This window comes from Parambassis ranga, chromosome 8, assembly GCF_900634625.1.
Source record: "Parambassis ranga chromosome 8, fParRan2.1, whole genome shotgun sequence".
Lineage (NCBI taxonomy): Eukaryota > Metazoa > Chordata > Actinopteri > Ambassidae > Parambassis > Parambassis ranga.
In genome coordinates, this window is record NC_041029.1 from 1,420,089 (window position 1) to 1,437,898 (window position 17,810).

General features: G+C 43.4%; 2 protein-coding genes across 4 annotated transcripts in view; one reads left to right on the top strand and one right to left on the bottom strand.

Moving 5' to 3' along the window:
* The window catches only part of LOC114439443 (brain-specific angiogenesis inhibitor 1-associated protein 2-like), a 48,823-nt gene extending 33,884 nt beyond the window's left edge, over positions 1-14,939 (top strand). Inside the window, exons 7-15 of one of the 2 annotated variants that reach the window (XM_028411384.1) lie at positions 4,087-4,239; positions 6,267-6,509; positions 7,994-8,225; positions 9,067-9,268; positions 9,349-9,417; positions 9,506-9,659; positions 9,817-9,854; positions 13,201-13,243; positions 13,667-14,939. In XM_028411384.1, the coding sequence (XP_028267185.1) occupies positions 4,087-4,239; positions 6,267-6,509; positions 7,994-8,225; positions 9,067-9,268; positions 9,349-9,417; positions 9,506-9,659; positions 9,817-9,854; positions 13,201-13,228 (1,119 nt within the window). In that variant the 3' untranslated portion in view covers positions 13,229-13,243; positions 13,667-14,939. The remainder of the gene's footprint in view (positions 1-4,086; positions 4,240-6,266; positions 6,510-7,993; positions 8,226-9,066; positions 9,269-9,348; positions 9,418-9,505; positions 9,660-9,816; positions 9,855-13,200; positions 13,244-13,666) is intronic. The other variant, XM_028411383.1, reaches the window with a different exon arrangement.
* Positions 14,940-15,003: 64 nt separating this feature from the next.
* aatka (apoptosis-associated tyrosine kinase a) overlaps positions 15,004-17,810 on the bottom strand; it is a 29,977-nt gene continuing 27,170 nt past the window's right edge. For both annotated transcript variants that reach the window (XM_028411381.1, XM_028411382.1), the window contains 3 exons: positions 17,555-17,735; positions 17,287-17,481; positions 15,004-16,370 (listed from right to left, as the gene is read on the bottom strand). In XM_028411381.1, the coding sequence (XP_028267182.1) occupies positions 16,342-16,370; positions 17,287-17,481; positions 17,555-17,735 (405 nt within the window). In that variant the 3' untranslated portion in view covers positions 15,004-16,341. The remainder of the gene's footprint in view (positions 16,371-17,286; positions 17,482-17,554; positions 17,736-17,810) is intronic.

Here is a 17,810-nt window from a genome sequence, read left to right on the forward strand (position 1 = left end):
TAATTTGAGCCTGAAATGACCTTGTCTAGAATGAAAATGCCTTAGGGAGCTGATCACATCAGTGTGATGTCACCGCTGACCTTTGAACCTGACCATGTGAGTATTGGGAGCTTTGACTTGATTTTGTGTGTGTTTCACTCATGCTGTCAGTTGGTGTTATTACCCACAGTGTATCCCGCTTTAAGATAGAGCATCAAAAATCAGTGAATAGTTTTGGGATTTTTCTAGAACTAGCGTTGGATATGACCAGAGAACCCTGTGTAGGGTCACAGAATGCACTAAAAACATAATGTTCTGATACCATATCCCACTGCCAGTGATGAATGTAGTACAATGTCTTTCTGTCTGCCAAATTATTTGTGAGAACAGATGGACTGACTGACACTAGCAGAGCAAAGAAGAAGCGGACTTTGTGCATATTGGATGTAGACAGTAGTAGCATTACCCCACACTCTCACTGATCCATTGGGCCCATCTGTGCAGAGGAAAGAGCTCATCAGGGCTCCGGACTCGTAATGTACAGGCAGTAAAAAAAGAGAGAAAATCAATCTCCCCTTCTCATTTTCAGCCCGCTCACTGTCACTGATCATATCACAGCTGTGGGCGTGTGAGAGAGAAGTCAACTGGTTTATGCCTGAGCCCCACTGGGAGGATGACACACAGACAAGGAACGAGCCCTTCACGATGACAGCCATCCACCTAAATGGTCTTTGATGGTGGGCAGATAAAGGAGGATGTTCCCATTCTCGGTGCTATTGTAGAAGAAGTTTTTGTCTTGTTATTAAAAAGTAAGGTATGACAGTGGACGCAGGGAGCAGACACATTCCATTGATGGACGCTGTCTCTCTCTTCCATATCTCTGTCTGGACTTCTCCCTGTTCTCTCTAGACTTCAGATACGTCCACTGTGCCTCTTCATCAATGCTGCTAAAATGCTAATCAGTTCATTATGTAGTTCATTGGAGAGTTCCATGGGACCATGGAGAAGGATATCATCTAGATAATAGAACAGACTGTTAATAAGAGCCCAGACACACAAAGACGGACAGAGTTCAGGAATGAGGATGAATGTCACCGAAAGCTCGGAGCTTCTTTAAATTGCTGGAAACTTCAAACTTGGAATTATGGGTGTCCAAAAAATAATGATGTGATGTAGGCACAAGGTTTTTATCACACATGCAGCAGGTGGAGTGGGAGGGTTAGGTGCAGTGCTGTGGAGTGTTACCATATCGTTCTGGCTTTGAAGTCCCTACAGAAATAAGACCGAGTGAACAGTTTGTTGTTTCATGTATTCATGCTAGAGACTGCACAGTGCAACAGTGTCTGTTCTGAATGTGCTGCTGTAAGAGACGTAAGTCTGACGTGTAGCAAGTTTCATTTATATTCATAACCCCTGTAAAACAAGTCATTCCTGCTGCGATGTAACCTGAGGTCGCTCGACATAATGGCAGCTGATGTCTGCTCGGGCTTTTCCCAGCGCACTCTTTGTCTTGGGTTACTTTGGTGACATTTTGAATGCTTGAGGAACTGGGCCGTGTGGATGTGACGAGTTGTGAGGCCACACAGGTCAAGCTGCTTCCATCAGCTGCTGAAAGGTGTCAGACTGGAAACGACAAACCTTCACCAAAGGCAGCAGAGGATCCTTTAAATGACACATTTTAAATTCATTCTGTGGCTTTTTAAATGTATTCACAGAGCCATTCACAAACGTTCATGCCACCTCTCTCTTCCTCTCTTTTATTATCTCTGCAGTATAGTGTATGACTCATATCAAAACAACCACTATCTTTAACTTTTTCACAGGAAACAATCATATATCTAGAACATCTTATTTGAGGGGAGGCTAAACACTGCAGCTCTGAGGAAAATACAATCTTTCTGAAGCAGTTTCAAAGTGATTGGTAGAGGAACTTGTTTCATCCTGTCCTTGCCTGATTTGCCATCCTGTGATGGTACAGGTGGATGTTTTCCTGAGGCCCTTCTACAAAATGTTTGTGTTCAGTGTCATTTAGCCACTTAAAATCCTCTCCACAGCTAGAATTCCAATGAAGGAACCTCTTAGCTGCTGGCAGGAGGAAGCCATGTGCTCTAGTGGTTGCTAAATGAAATACATCTGCACGGTGCAGTGGCAGCACCACAGGAGCATCCATTTGGCTGCAGGGAGGATCTTGACAAACTTCATCGGTTTCAGTGGAATAGAGTGTAAAACTTTCTGAATTGTGTTTATATGCTGTGACAGCACTGAATAATGATGCTGCAGCTTCAGCAGCACCGTGGTTATGTCTGTTTTCTTTTCTCAGCTGCTGTGATGCTAATGACAGAAGAATCACAATCATCCACAAACACGACTGATCCATGGCTCAGTGATTACCCACACTTACCCACGAGAAGCTGTGTACTAATGCATGAGCCCATTCATTGAACATACCGCAGTGTAGAAAGGCTGTGGCATCCATACCACACAGAAGACGAGTGGCTCACATGCACCCGTCACTCGGCCCTGCTTACAGTAGTATTCATACTTTTCATCAAGTTTTCGCCTGCACATTCACACCTTCGATCACCCACATCTGCACAGTGATGACCTAGTTGCTTGTGTGCATACAAAGACTTGGGCTGCATTCCAGACTTCTGCCCTCAGAAGGTTCATACTGCAGTGGGACACACTGCAGCTATTAAACATAAAATAACTGGTGTTCACTGAGATTCATTCTCTCTTGTTACTCATTATTGACTATATGTATGTCAGTCATATAGTTTTATAATGGTAGCAGTAGTAGAGAGTGTACTTATGACACGCTGCATCTGATCTACTGTTTCTGGAGTGGTACAAATTATTTTTCTGGCAGATCATGTATATAAGGTTGTATTTGTTAGTCGGGCTGTATATGGACCAATTACAGCTGGTTAGCCCATAGTAAACACATGAGAACACACAGTGGTTGTTAGGGTCATTCTGAAAATCAATATTGATAGTGACATTGTTCATTCTTCAGCGGTGTAATGTGTAGTGATGTGTATCATTTTTATCAGACATTATGTGAGTATTGTAAACAGTGGAGATGCAATGGCATCATATCTAATTAACCCCAGTGATCTCACATATGCTGTATAATAATATCTAGCTATATATGTATAATATATACAGCTAGATATGAAAAGCCTGGAAAAATGTAATGTCTCTTTGGGCCTCTCGGTTTTTATTCCGTAAAATTTGAAAGAAACCTTAATGTCAAACCTGGCATACCCCAAAGAAGAGCTCAGTCTACATCAAGCCAACTAAATATAACCCTGTCTTCTGGGTCAGGATCAGCAGATGTTACAGTGTTAAAGCCATGGAACTGGACTCAGCTGACCTAGTTTACTGACTACAAAAGTCTACCAACATGCAAACTGTGTGTTGTACCTTTTCAAAATAAGACTCCCTATAGCCTGTGTGTGTGTTAAGTGAACTTGGTGGACTTGTTCCCCTTTTAGAGCGCTCACACTAAGACAAACGGACCTTGCTGGATGTCCCCTCCTGCTGTGTGTCCATTAGTCACTCTCATACAGACATTAACACACCTCTTATTTGTTATTGTCCGACATGTAAAACGGATTAGTGGGTCTCCGTGAGCGGTTCCTCCTCCACGCGACGGGATCTTTAGTCATAATTGCTTTGCCTCCATAGCGCTCGGCAGGGAGAATCCGGCCAGAGAAAGTCACTGTGTAAGGCTCTCTCTTTACACAACCATTACTGCCGGGGTGCGCTTAACTTCTAATTGCTCCAGTGGAGCAGTGCAGTGATTGACAGGATGAGAATGTGCTGTACTGAGCAGGTGTGAGTGTGTGTAACTGAATGAATGTGAAACAGGGTGGTGTTTTTGTGTGTGTTAGCCAGCTGCTTGGACCTGTTCTTTGTCAGCTCTTCTGTTCAGCGGCCTTACATGCTGAATATGAAAGCTGGCCGTGAAGCACCTGCAGTGCACCAGTGACTCAATTATAACTCTGACCCTCTGTCTCCGCTGTAACACCTGTAGTGTAACAAGAAGTGCCGACACCATATATTTAGACTTAAGTCTGTTTGTCCCTGTGTGTTCTCCTTCAGTTTGTGGAGACTATCAGCAGTAAGCAGACTGAGCTGGACACCTTCATTGCTGAGGGGTACAAGACAGCTTTGTCCGAGGAGCGCCGCCGGTACTGCTTCCTGGTTGATCGCCAGTGTGCTGTGGCCAAGAACAGCAGCGCCTACCACGGCAAGGTAAGTCCAGATGTCCCATACGTACTTTATTTTATTTTATTTTATTACCAGTTAAGGCCCTCTTTGGTAATAAAGGGATTTTTTTAGGAGTTGCAGAATGTGCTTATGTTTTGTAGGAGCTTGGCCTCATCTCGGTAGTTTTGATATTTCACCTCATCAAAAATGTTCCTGTTTTGTTTGTAAAGATTTTATTGCCAAATTGTCAAGCTATTACAACACTAAGATAAAGAACAGAGGAAAACACAATAAAAAATCCATATTTGCCCCTGCTCCCTGCATTTATTTTGTAATGTGTCCAACATGATTTAAATAAAGTGCCATTTGATCATGTTAGCTTAACTGATATAATTATATTTTTATATTTCATTTTTCAGGAGCTGCATTTACATAAAATGAATGTAAGGTTAAATATTTTAGGTGCAGAATATTATTTAGAGTGATTAAATACCAATACATTGACCACAGCACAATTCTATCCCACACCTACTGTCTTGGAGTGGGAAACCAGATTCCTGTCCCTGTAATGCATTTGCTACAGAAGGCAATGTAATATAAAGTGATTGGATTTTCATTGACATTGGGTTAGAAAGTGTAAACACACCTTTCCTTTCTGAGACCTGTGTCCAGCCTTTAATTTTTCATAGCTTCTGCTGTCTGTGTGCTGCAGGCTGGTCACTGCATTGCACTGTCCCATCAGCACAGCCAGCTTTAACACTGCAGCTCGCCAGCACTGTGTTTCACTTGGTGGTCTGGGTCAAAGGGATTATTGGACAAAGACAATGACTGACAGAAAACCAAGTGCTTCAGCGTGAGAGTTTTTAGTCCAGTAGCTGGCTGTTCCTTGTGCTGTCTGAAGGTTCTGAAACTCTCTTTTAATAAAGCCAGCCCACTCTGGAGAACGTCTCACACACACACAAGAATCTGTGACGGCCAAGAACTGGTGTCAGTAAGTAATACTGTGACTGTGACTTGTGTTCAGAAAGGAATATGTTCAGAGCTTGCTACATGAATTCACAAGGCTTTACCTATCTACCTTTATGTATTGATTCTAACAGCAGCCCATCTGTCACTTCAGTTTTATTTGAAGCTCCCCTTCTGTACACTATTGTTCAGCAAAAAGAGATCTATAATTCAGATTAGCTCGGAGCAGGGGCCTCTCCATCTTAAAAATTCATTAAGACTGTAGACAATGCCCGGCTGACGGGTATCTGAAGCTGTAATCCATCATGGCACACTGGAGCATCTGGCCATCTTTTTGTGAGGAGACCTGTGTCCTCGCTTCACCATGAGAGCCTGATGATGTTTTTTTGTTTTTTTTTACTTTGTGCTGACATTTAAAGCAAATAACCTTTAAATCTACGTTTATTCCCTCATTTATCACACAATCAATGGGGAGAAATATTAATAAAGGTTTAGTGAACACCCCATGTGTGTTAGCATCAAATGTCCATTTCTCAAAAATATCACATTCTTGGGTAATGGAGTACATTTGTCTCCTGGGATTACTGGTGGGTGTGAACTGCCTGCCTGAGGATGTGGCAGGAGGAAGGCAGTGTGTGTGTGTGTGTGTTTTTAACCCAGTCTAGTCATTAATCAGATTGGGGGTGTGCGTGGGAAGAGTTCACCTTCAGCAAACTAAAGAATCCTCTCCCGGAGGGTCGTAGCGTGTGTTTGCCTGCGTCCGATATCTGTGTGTGTGTGAGAGAGAAGGAGTGAGGAAAAAAACTAGAGAATAGGAGCTGTGCAAATTAGTGCACAAACAGTTTGCACATGTGTGTACACTGAATCATACAAACGTGCGTTTCTGTTCAATTCATTAGGTGTAGAGAGAACAGCCGTGTCCACAGGCTGTGTGTCCTGTGTGTTAGTCTGCTTCACCCACACAGTTATCATAGCTGCACAAAGGGCAGTGGTCAAGGATGCTTAGGGAGGAAATATCTCTATGATGAAACAGCTGCTCTCTGCTCACACTGCAGCTCCATCAGCCTCTCTCTGCCTTTAATGCTGCCATTTCTTCCTCCTTTCAGGGTAAAGACCTTCTGACCCAGAAGATTCCAGTGTGGCAACAGGCCTGCTCGGACCCAAACAAGCTGCCAGAGAGGGCCATGCTTCTGGCTCAGCAGATGGGGTCTGCTGCCCTTGGAGGCACAAGTCCCCTGCATACCTCCAAATCTAACCTGGTCATCTCTGACCCCATCCCTGGGGCTCAGCCTCTTCCTGTGCCCCCGGAGTTGGCTGTCTTTATGGGTAGTGGCCTTGGACACCCAGCGGTGAGTTTGGGAAGTAAACTTCAGTCAATAGAAATAAGTATTCTAACATCTTTCTTTAGACCAAAGCTTATTATGATGTGTATTGTTTAAATATTAAATTGCATAATTGCGCTAATGAGCAGTTATGGGCTGATTTGCTCTCATATTTCACTATTTAAGATCTTCCTCCTCATGGCCCAGTTCCATTTCTTGTTTTAGCCCTGCCTTTTGGATTCAGGAAGGAAGGAATATCTTTCACACAAACCTTCATGAAAATGAATATGTCATCACCTGTACTCACTGATGAGTGACACATCCAATCGGCTGTACTGTCCTCTGCATGCTCTGCCTCTCTAATGACTCCTATGTAGCACTTCAGGCTTTAAAGTGTGAAGATAACCCCTTTGGGGTACCCAGACAGCTCCCTAACAGAACAGGGGCCCCATACACACCATCGTTCTGATCTGAAGTGGCCCACCCACCCCACGTATTTCTGTCAGTTATGTATTAAGGGCTAAAATGTCTTATATATTATATATATAGTGCTCAGCAGTTTCCTGAAAAAACAGCACTGGACACAATATTCAACTGCTAGTACGCCGATATCAAGTGATATTTGCACTACCAACAGCTTATACTGTTATCATATTCACTGTACATCTGTGTCACTGCTTTGTCACAACCCTGTTTGCTTACCACGAGAACACATACACATACACAGGAGTCTGTTTACTCCAAGATACTCATGTACACACAAAAGGGATGCTAGTGTGCTCAGGTGTTGTGAGGACCCCTGAGCTGTTAGCATGATGTTTAACCATAATTACCTTGATAAAAATCATACAAATGTGAACACAAAAATACAAAAAATAATGATACGGGGGTGTCTCATGGCTATTGGTGCCTGAGCATATTCCTATGTGCCCCAAACTTATACCCTAAATGTGGACGTGCAGAGCAGAGGGCTAGAACTGAGTGTGAGGGGTGAGATGGGAATGTGTGTATGTGTGACATTCCGGCGTAATGAGTCCTCAGGGGAAGATTCAAACTGAGCGATTCCTCTCAGCCCTTCATTTTCTACTGTTTTAATTGAGTGGCCGATTTTAGCTATCCAATTAGCCACAGCTTTAGCTACCCTCTCCAGTCCAGATTTTGGTATTTGACTGTATGTACCACAACCCTTTTGCAGCAAATTGGTGAATCCTCCTAGAGATGTTTCACTCCTTCAGGGGCATCACAGTTCCACCATGAAGGCTGCCTATCCACTTTAGGGAAGCACAGATATCTCTCTATCACTTCTAACTTAATGAGCCCTTTCAACGTCAACATTTCATGCTGGGGAGAAACTGACAGATGACTTGAATAAACTGGGAAGCACTTATAACTTATGTTTTATGTCTTTTATGTACTCAGCAGAGGGTAATCCTAACAAATCAACAGGACTACAAGACAAGCGCATGCCACCTGTACAGGTTTACTGAATCTCTGTCCTCATGTTTATGTAGAGACTGATGGGCCCTGATGGTATGTCCATGGTCAACGGGACAACAGGGGTCCATGGGGAGGAATATTGGACGGATGGCGGGACGATGTCCGTGTCCCAAGTCAGGCCTTCATCCCCTCAGACCCAGGCACAGGGCCAAACCCAGGCCCAGCCCCAGAGACAGGTCAGCGATGTCTACTCCAACACCCTTCCTGTTCGCAGGCCTGCCCCCGCCAAGAATAAAAACCCAGTGGGTAAGATGTCCAAACACTACAGCTAAATGAACCCGTGACTGTGTCGGAATCCAGTCCTACTGGGGAGAGAGGGACTGAGGGACTGGGGATCCGTTTAGGGTGTTTGATTGACAGCTGGGATTAGCTCCTGCACCTTTGTGTCCAGTAGTACAGGACACAGCGTGTTGAGAAAATGGAGGACTGGGAGATGACTATTATGTCAGCCTATCATAACTGGCTCTCTGTGACCGATTCCCATCAACCACCAATAGTAAAGCCTCTTCTGTTGAACCTTGTTTGTGGTATCCAGGCATTGAGTACCTTACATAAAGGTCCTCAAGGTGGTCCACATAGGGTTTTTCACTCAAGGACATGTCACCATTGTTTTCTGAATGGTCAGTGTTAAACAGGCACTGATAATGTGATCTTCTCCTGGTGCCGTTTCAACCTTGTTTTGGGTGTTAATCTAGTGAAGGCTGTTATCATTGCAAGTGAGAGAGTGGGTGAGTTGTCTAGAATTATCTGAAGCTGTGGGAAAATCAACAAATATGATTGTTTGATGAAACCGTTCAACACAGACACATTTATTCAGGTCATTTATTCATCCTTCATAATCCAACATGTTTCTTCTGTTGTGAGTTCTAGGGCCTTTACTTTGTAGCCCTCACTCCTTCATCTCTGCTGTACTTCATTTGGTAATGAGGGGGGTTGAGATGGCAGTAGTATGTAGCTGATTCCACACAAAAACATGGAAGTAGTTGCTAAATTTAGACACTCTGTGTTGCTGACTGTTTCGTTTACCTAGGACTGCAGACTCCAGTTACTGAGAACAGTCTGTGACTTTCTGACTGCTCCTCCACAGGAGAGACACGGACCCTGCCCAGGTCCAGTTCCATGGCAGCAGGTTTAGAAAAGAATGGGCGTTCCCGTGTGCAAGCCATCTTCTCCCACGCTGCTGGCGACAACAGCACCCTGCTCAGTTTCTCCGAGGGAGATGTCATCACCCTGCTAGTGCCTGAAGCACGCGATGGCTGGCACTATGGGGAGAATGAGAAAAACAAGATGTAAGCACAGTAATGTATTCTTCTTTGCCTGAATCCAGTCAGGAAGCGGAGAACACATTTAAAAGGTCCTGTTTCCTCAGGCGTGGCTGGTTCCCGTTCTCTTACACACGTGTGCTGCCTGAGAGCGACAACGACAAGCTCAGAGTGAAGTATGAGGCATTTCTCAAACCCTTTGTCAAAACTAAGGAGACAAAATGAGTTCACGTCTGAGGGCCACTCTTCTCCCTTTGTCTCCAGCCTGCACCATGGGAAAAGTAGCAGCACAGGAAACTTATTGGAGAGTGATGCATCACTGCCTACACCCGACTATGGCCTGACCGCCCGGCTGCTGGCACAGAGCCTCGCACAGACCCGCCCACGGCCCTACAGCATGGCCGGCTTTGGCACACAGGTAGTACACTTTGTTAATGTGCAGCCCCATCTGATTCATTTTATGTTGCATAATTGGATAACAATAATCCTGCAGTAACTGAAAAGGAATGTCAGCCCTCATGTCATGCTGCCACCTAGTGTTTGTCTTTGAATATAACATGACATGTTTTTTTCAGCCCGCTATTGAGGATTATGATGGCCGCTTTGCCGCAAGGTAAGTACAGTTTTTGCAGTTTTTTACTAAGTAATGACTGATTGTGCTGTATGGATTGTTTAACTGATTTTGGGAGCCAGTGACTACATGCATGCCATTTAAGATGCAGCGAGGCTTAACACCTGATTCAATGACACTTTCGTACTCCTGATTCACAGTGTCTATATGATTCCTGGTTTCTAATTTTGAAGTGAGCTGTTGATGGGTCATACGCCTCTGTGTATCAGCATGTAACACAAGGCAACAAATCAAATACCGTATTTAGCTTTTTGTTCTGTGGATTAAACAAACAACATGATGGCTTAGAACAGTATGTACTGACCACATAAATATAAGAAACCAAACCTTTTTTATCTATTTCTATATTTTCTAAATGTAGTGAAGTGTGCTCGCTGGGAAACTGGTGTGCACACAGAGCTTTGCACAGGTTGAGTAGTCACCCAGTACCTTGCAAGCAACAGTTATTACTTTTGATCACTGTTATTATTTTGTGTTTTTTCCACTGCTCTTTAGGTGTATATAATTCTAAATGTTGACAAATGCCAGCCACAGGTTTGCCTACCAACAGTCCAAAATATATATTTACATAACAGTGACGGCACTTATCGTCGTGTCAGAGAAGCTCAGACACACCAGCAGACAAATGAAATATAGGCACACAGCTGAGGAGGGGTGTAAGTTCTGCTCAGTGTCACATGTATGCAGACTGTTTTCGTTGATATTTTTCTCTTCTTTATTCTTCCCTCTTTGCACTTCCTGACTTATCTACATTGTTTCACTGAGTGTGTTACCGTAGGGCCAGTGTCTCAGTGCTCTACTTTAACTGTAATCCTACCAAGTCCACGCTGACTCACGCGGGTTGCATGAGGTTAATTTCAGGATTTTTTATGTCCCTGTTTCAGTGTGATCAGGGAGCACATGTGTGTACATGTCTGAGAGAGAGAGAGAGAGAAGTGTTTTTGTGTGTTTTCGTGGAGTACATGTTGTGACAGTAGACATCATGCTGGCCTCATCTCAGTCATCACGCTGCTTGTCAGCCTGGGGCTTTGGGCACCACTGTCAAGCTGTTTTTACATACTCCTGTCTGCTCTAAATGTGTGTATCAGTATTTGAAGACAACAACTGTCCTGTAGGGTGCATTCACCCAGCAGGCTGATCTAATACCACATACAGCTAAGGAGATGACTTCATGATTTTCTCATCAACAGTAACTTTTCAAGGCTTGGAAGACACAAACTATGAAAACAAAGATGACATCCATAGTTTCAGATCATATCAGCATGTGTGTTGATGAGAGAATTAGAAGTCCGATCTTCCTGATTATAGCAGGTGTGTTGGGAGTTGTAGCAGCAGGTGGGGCGCAGCAGATTTCCTGACCCCGCCTGTGCTTCTCCTGAACCCTGCCTCCTTGTGCCTGTCTTGTCTTTCCCCATTTCTCTCTGAGTGTGTCCGACCTGGCAAGCTTCCTTCTCTCTTTGTTCCACAGTGACAGTCCTGATGGCAAATTGATTTCGACTGTGTGAGAACAGACATACAGACAGAAACAGACAGCTCCGGATAGCACAGGGGCCTCTTCCTCCCCCATCTTTCCCTCCTCTTAGCCTCCCTCCTGTCCAGTTATCTCCACCTCTTCTCCTCTGCCTCCACACACCCCTTCTCCGAATTGGAAGAGGCCAGTTTCATCCCTGCTTTCTGTCCTCTCTTCCTCCCCGGGTCCCTCCTTTCCTCCTCTCGTCCATCCTGGGTGCTGCTGCTGCTGGTGGTGTTGGTGTGGACAGTAGCGGTTGGTGGGTGGAGGATTGCATTGAGCGAGAGAGCCAGAGCGGGGCCTACCTGCTCGGCATGCAGCGATACGGACTCTGAATAATCTCTGAATAGTAGTCCACCATCATGGACTGACCTCTCAAGAGACTGACTTTGCTAATGCTTGTCTTTCATGCATGTACATAGTTGTGTCATTCTGTCAAACTGAAGGACATGTTCATATACTGTACAAGTGCCAAAAGACTTCAATGTAAAGCCACTAACTGAATGGCCTTTTAAGCACACGTGGGCCCAGTATTATTGCATTCCCACCTAACACATGCACACACACACACACACATGCTCCGAAAGCTTTGTTCAAAGTATGACTGTGTGCAGCACATGTTTCTGTTCAGAAGTCCATAGGTCCTGCTGTTCTTCCTTGTGTCAGTGCTAGACTTGATTTCTGCGTCCAGAGTGTGTGTTATATTTGCCTTACTTTGCTTCTTTTTTTCCCGTATTCAACACAATGAAGCTATTCTTCAAACCGGGCTTCGAGCATATACAGTGTAATATCCAGTGTATACTGTTTGTCAGTCTACAAAAACATATTCTCATCAAAAACTCAATTCTCTCCCTCAGCCCAAAATCAACCCTCTTTTTTGTTGCCATTTTTGGCTGAACTGACTGCCAGAGTTGTGGGTTAATAAAACTCCTCACTCCTTGTCTTTGGTTGCTTTTTCTTTTTGTTTGTTTTCCTTGAGTGAGGATTTTCTTCTTGAGTATACTCAGTAACAGCTGTGAATTAGTTTGAGGTTCAATGATAACCACGGCTTTTGCAGCTTTTAGTGTTATTTATGATTGTATTCCCTGAGTGGCTATGTAGTTTTGGTCTTTTGCTTTCCCAAAATATATTGTCCTTGTAAAAAAAAAGCAACATATTTGCGGAATCAATGAAAAACTACTGGTTAGTTGTTTATCTTATGCATGCTGTGGAGGGAAAACCAGAAAATGTGATACTGAAAAATTGACCTTGAATGTATGGTGACTTTTTACAAAGGTATACTAAATAAAACATATCTATATATTAATAAACAGTCCGGTCTGACGGAAGTCTGTTCAATTTTTGTTGAACTCAGAGCTCCTTCTGATTGAACAGCCCCTCATGTGTGAACCATGTAACGCTGCAGCTGTGTCCTGTGCATGCAGTATCACCCATAGCATCCGTGCTGCTGCTGCTGTAGAGACTGTGTGTGACGTGGTGTTGTGTACGGAATGTGTACAGTGTGTGTGTGTGTGTGTTTGATCTCTGCCTGGCTCTTTGGTTGTATTTATGCTTTTGTATATGGAGAAATGAAACAACAATACACACATTGCAGTTTACTCCTCGTGCAGTACAGTGTGTGGGCTTATGATTTGAAATGACCATACAGTAGTGTGTACTTTTTTGGCATGTTGAGCATGAAGTGTGTTTTGCATCCTTCATTCTTCTTCTTATTATTATTGTTAGACAGTTTATTCATCTTGCATCAGACTAACCTTAGAAAATGACCCCTTGCATGATCTGAGAGATTCAAACCCAAAGGTTCTCTTTACCTTCCAGTTTGGGTCCAGAATTGTCCCGGTTCTGAGGGAACAGGACCTCCGTAAGTCACCAGTCTCCATCGTCTTTCTACCAGCCAATCATTGTTCTTCTTCTATTGCTGCCTGGTTCTCGGTGCTGTCATTATTGGCTGTCTGGCTGCGGTTTGATGCTCGGAATCTTTTCTACGCAGTGTGGCAGCAAAGATTCTGTCAGTCCAGTTGGCCTTGGATTGTCCTTGGGATTTTTGGGAGACACTAACCCTTGCATGCCTGCATATTACAAATTCTTTTTACCCTTATTTACTATGTTTCTCATCACATGCTGGCTTAAACTCACAACGTTTTGCTCAACTCGCTGTAAGACCCTTTAGGAAGGCAGACTTCTTTGGGTGTGGTTACATTATTGACCATGTGTCTGTGTAAAGTCTGTGCTGTGTGCAAGCTAACTATAAGTGTTCCTTGTCTCGCCCCTCCTTTCCCTACAGTGACCGTTCTCTGGAGGTCTACCTCCGGCCCACCTTCTCTGACGACCGATCTGCACCCATCTTCTACTAGCAGCCTGCTGCCCCCACCCAACCCCTCTTTTTCTACACACGGGCCTCTTTTCTTCCATAAGGGGAGAAAAACAATGGCCACTGGTATATGATAGTATCATATTTTATAAGAGGGCAGCGAGCGGGAAAACATCACCAATAAGAATTTAGTTTCCCTGCTGTGGGAAGTCAAAAGAATTTCCTGTTGATGTTTTGCTTTCAGTGAATGTGTGATCATTCAAACACAAGTGTGACAGTAGATTTTATTCATTACTTAGATCACACCATATGGATAAGGTATTATTTATCTGCACTTATAGAATGGGATTACTTTTTTCTTCAACATTATACACTGTAATTTACATTTATGAGCAGTAGAGGCACTCTGCATTAGTTCTGATGTGAGATGGTCTGTGCATCACTGTACATTGAAGGTTGAAGTAGACTGAGTACTGCCACAGACAGCTGGTGAGTAATCTGCTTCTGTTAAGTATTATAGACATACATGTATACTTACTAGTTGTGATACAGTACACCCAGATTTACAATGTGGGAACTGTGCCTTCTACATTTTCTAAATACGTATGACATTGTTCTGTAAAATGGTTTGAGGGAATATGCTTGTATTTTTGTATTCCTCATTATATATCTATGGGAGCATCTCACCCTTTTGGCTTGAGCTAGCTTCAGTACAGTGGGATCTACATAAATATGACAGTAATATCTGGAGTTGCTAGTCTGTCCTTATATTTGCTGCAGCAGATGGAAAGCACTGCATTTATAATGGTCTCTTTTTTAAATATTTAGCTTTGAGGGAGTGGTAGCTTATCAGATAAGGTACAGTATTATTATAGCTTCGGATCGCTCATTCTCAGTATTATACAGTGCATTCATTTGAGATGTGAGCTCACAGCAGAGGCATTTATCTGTGTGTGATATGTGGGAGTTAGCTGAGAGCATACATGTGTATGGATGTGTGAGTGAGCTGAATGCCTCTTAGGCTGCATTAAACAGAAACTTTTTTAGTCCTTTCACACTGGGTGATATGATCGGGCTTCACTTGGGTGTCACGCTTCAAAATGCTTTTCTTTCTTTTTTTTTACTTTTCTATAGCGCTCATCCTGTCCATGCCTTTATCTCTGTTTTCTGTATTATCTCCACTGTACAGAAGAGTGCATATAAATTATCTTGTCCAAAATAAATGTACATGGGCACAAACATCACACTTTTATGTGTTGTCTTGTCTGTTTGTGTTGTGGAGGTAAAAAAAAATCATAATACACCAGAAGGGAAAAAAGTATTTGGATTTATTTGTTTTGGGATAGTACACAGCCATGAGTGAGGGACGAATGGAAACAGCAACGACGTTACTACAGGTGCATAGACCAACCCCGCCTCACCATCTCCAAAGGTGTCTGCCACTTTAGCCAATGGGCTTTGAAATATCTCTTTGGCAAATTTGAAATCATCCTGGATTGCATCTTTTTTCAAATTTTCATACAAAAATACTTTTTTTGTCTAAACTTAAAAGGTGAAGAGAGACAGGATTGGCACTTGGAGCTACAGGAGGATAGAGATGGTGAGGGAGGGGGAGGGGGGCTGTCCATACAGCTTTAGTAATGTAAAGCTACCTGCTACATTTTGATATAAGATTCATAACAATATGTAGTATTTTTTCATACAGCTCAGACCTGGGCATTCAGCACAGATGTAGTAGATACATTATGTTTGACAGTGTGTAAAAATGATACATAAATATGACATTCAGCACTGGATTGTGTCCGATCTCCATCTCTGTCCCTTGGTGTTCTACTGCTGATGAAATGCCACTGAAACAAGTCTACTGTGGACACAAACGGGGGGTCTGGTGGGGCGATGACAAGGAGGCTACACAAAGTGCTTCAGATACATACAACTACAGGCATGATCTGATATTTACCAGAGTGAGTGGTGGTAATAACTGTGTAGTGGCAACACCCTGATTTCCAGCATTACCTTCCATTACCCAAGCACTGAATCCTATAATCAATGTGATTCAGATAGGACTCAGATAAGAGACAAATCAAGCACCTCCAGCCATGACGGTTAAATAGAGTCCTCGGTTTGGTAATCCACAGCTTCCCAAGTAACAATCATCGAGCACGGTTTGTTTTCTGGTTCCAGCAGGGACACTTTAACAGTCTTAGGTTACAGATCAATGCTAAGCAGATGGACACAGGCAGCTAATGAGAGAAGCAGAGATGATGTCTTATCACTTTTTTGTCACTATTTTTTTTCTAATAATAAAAGAATCTGATGCTCAAATGAGCAAATAAGTTGTTATGTGTATACTGCATGGTAAAATGAATAAAATGTCTATGATTTCACTTTGTATCCACCTTCAGCACACTCCGGATGCTATTCCTGCAGCTATTGCTCGTTCTCTGTGGATTCAAAAAAAATGTGCAAATCATTCCGGGTTTTCCACTACAATATGAGGCACTGTCTCATAAAGGGTCACCAGGGGCAGATGCCCCAAACACTGATAAAAATAAAACTCTGTAAAACATCTGGATAATATAATAATGCTGCTTTCTGTGTGGATAAGGACCAGGAGTCAGCCTCAGCTGCTCACAGAGGCATGGCACTCAGTCTTTTGGATTATCTTCACCGTTACCTGTTGGACACAAAACGTAAGTAAATATAGATTCAAAATTCATTTCATGTTTTCAAATAGCAGATGACAGGTAAAATCAATGACTAACTACTTCTAGCCAGGGTTGGTTTCTGAAGAAATGATCACGATATGTAAGCAGCATCAGAACTCGTAAGTAAGAAAAGACCACAATGCCTTTAGAGACTGCTGCACGGCAAGAGTAGAGTACGCAGAGGGACGGAAGGAGCAGGGAGTAACCCTGGATTTACACCAGCGGCGTGATGCAAGCAGGGTTTCTGTTGCGTCAGACACGTTTCTGAAATATACTCTATGCGTATGTTTACTTGGTTTTCCTTTCTAAAGTTGTCCATATAAAAGCTATATCATATGAAATGCTCTTTTTCTACTTCCGAAATGAACCTCTCCTCGTGCATGGCTGTGTTTCTCCATCGGTTGTGATGTTAAATGAGAGAGAGTTATCTCACTGTGTTTTATTTTGAAAATCGACCGGATGCTCTCTGGTGTTCTGGTGCCTGACTTCCTGTCTGCTGGATTGGCTTGGTGGGCGACACAGCTCCAACATAGAACCGGCACGTATCTCCCACAGAGCAGCACATAGCTACGCTTCTGAGACGCTTCTGAAACATGCTGCTACATATCTGGTGTGAATGGAAGTGTTTCACAGCAGCTGTCGCTATGATTACGTAATGCCTCTGTTATATCTGTGTAAATCCAGGGTAAGGCATGTGATTGGGTGCCAAAGCTGATGAATAAGTGTTAAAGGTCTGCTCAGGTTTAAAGCAGCTACAGGTAAAGCATGTTTAACTGACTTTATGCTTGTATGTGTCTGTCAGGGTGAAAAAACATTTCAAGGAATGAAACAAATAGTGGCTGTTGGATACAATGACCAACCCTTGTTTGCTTCACTTCTACTGACCTGTTGCCGAGCCTGTGTCAGGGTCAGAAACATGTGTGATAGAGAATCGTGAGACCATGAAACGGTTAAGTGTGATGGCAGCAGGTTTAGCAGGCTCTGGACTGTTGGAGACAGTTGTGGGTGAGGGTGCAGGTTCAGGAGTGGTATCAGGTGAGGAAGGACAGGGCTCATCTTCTTCCCATTCATATCTCCCACCTAAACGCACAGATAGTCACAATAACATCTGTGCTAATTAGGAAAATCAGTTGGCAGTAGTCCGTATCCTCACCTTCATCTGCGTTGTGTCTGTCTGCTTCTTTAGAAACACAGTATGTTTCACAGGATTGAGCTTCGGGTTGAGGGTCAGGTTGGGGCTGGTGGTCAGATGGTTGTTCCTCTGAAGACTCCTCCCCACTCTGTTCTACTCCTGCAGAAAAGGCATAGTCAGCCAGCTCTCCGGTGGGGCTTTCCTGAAAGACATGAAGAGAAAGATTGAAAGGAAATCGTCTAATTACAATGTGCAGCTTAGTCTTTTAGGATGTCCT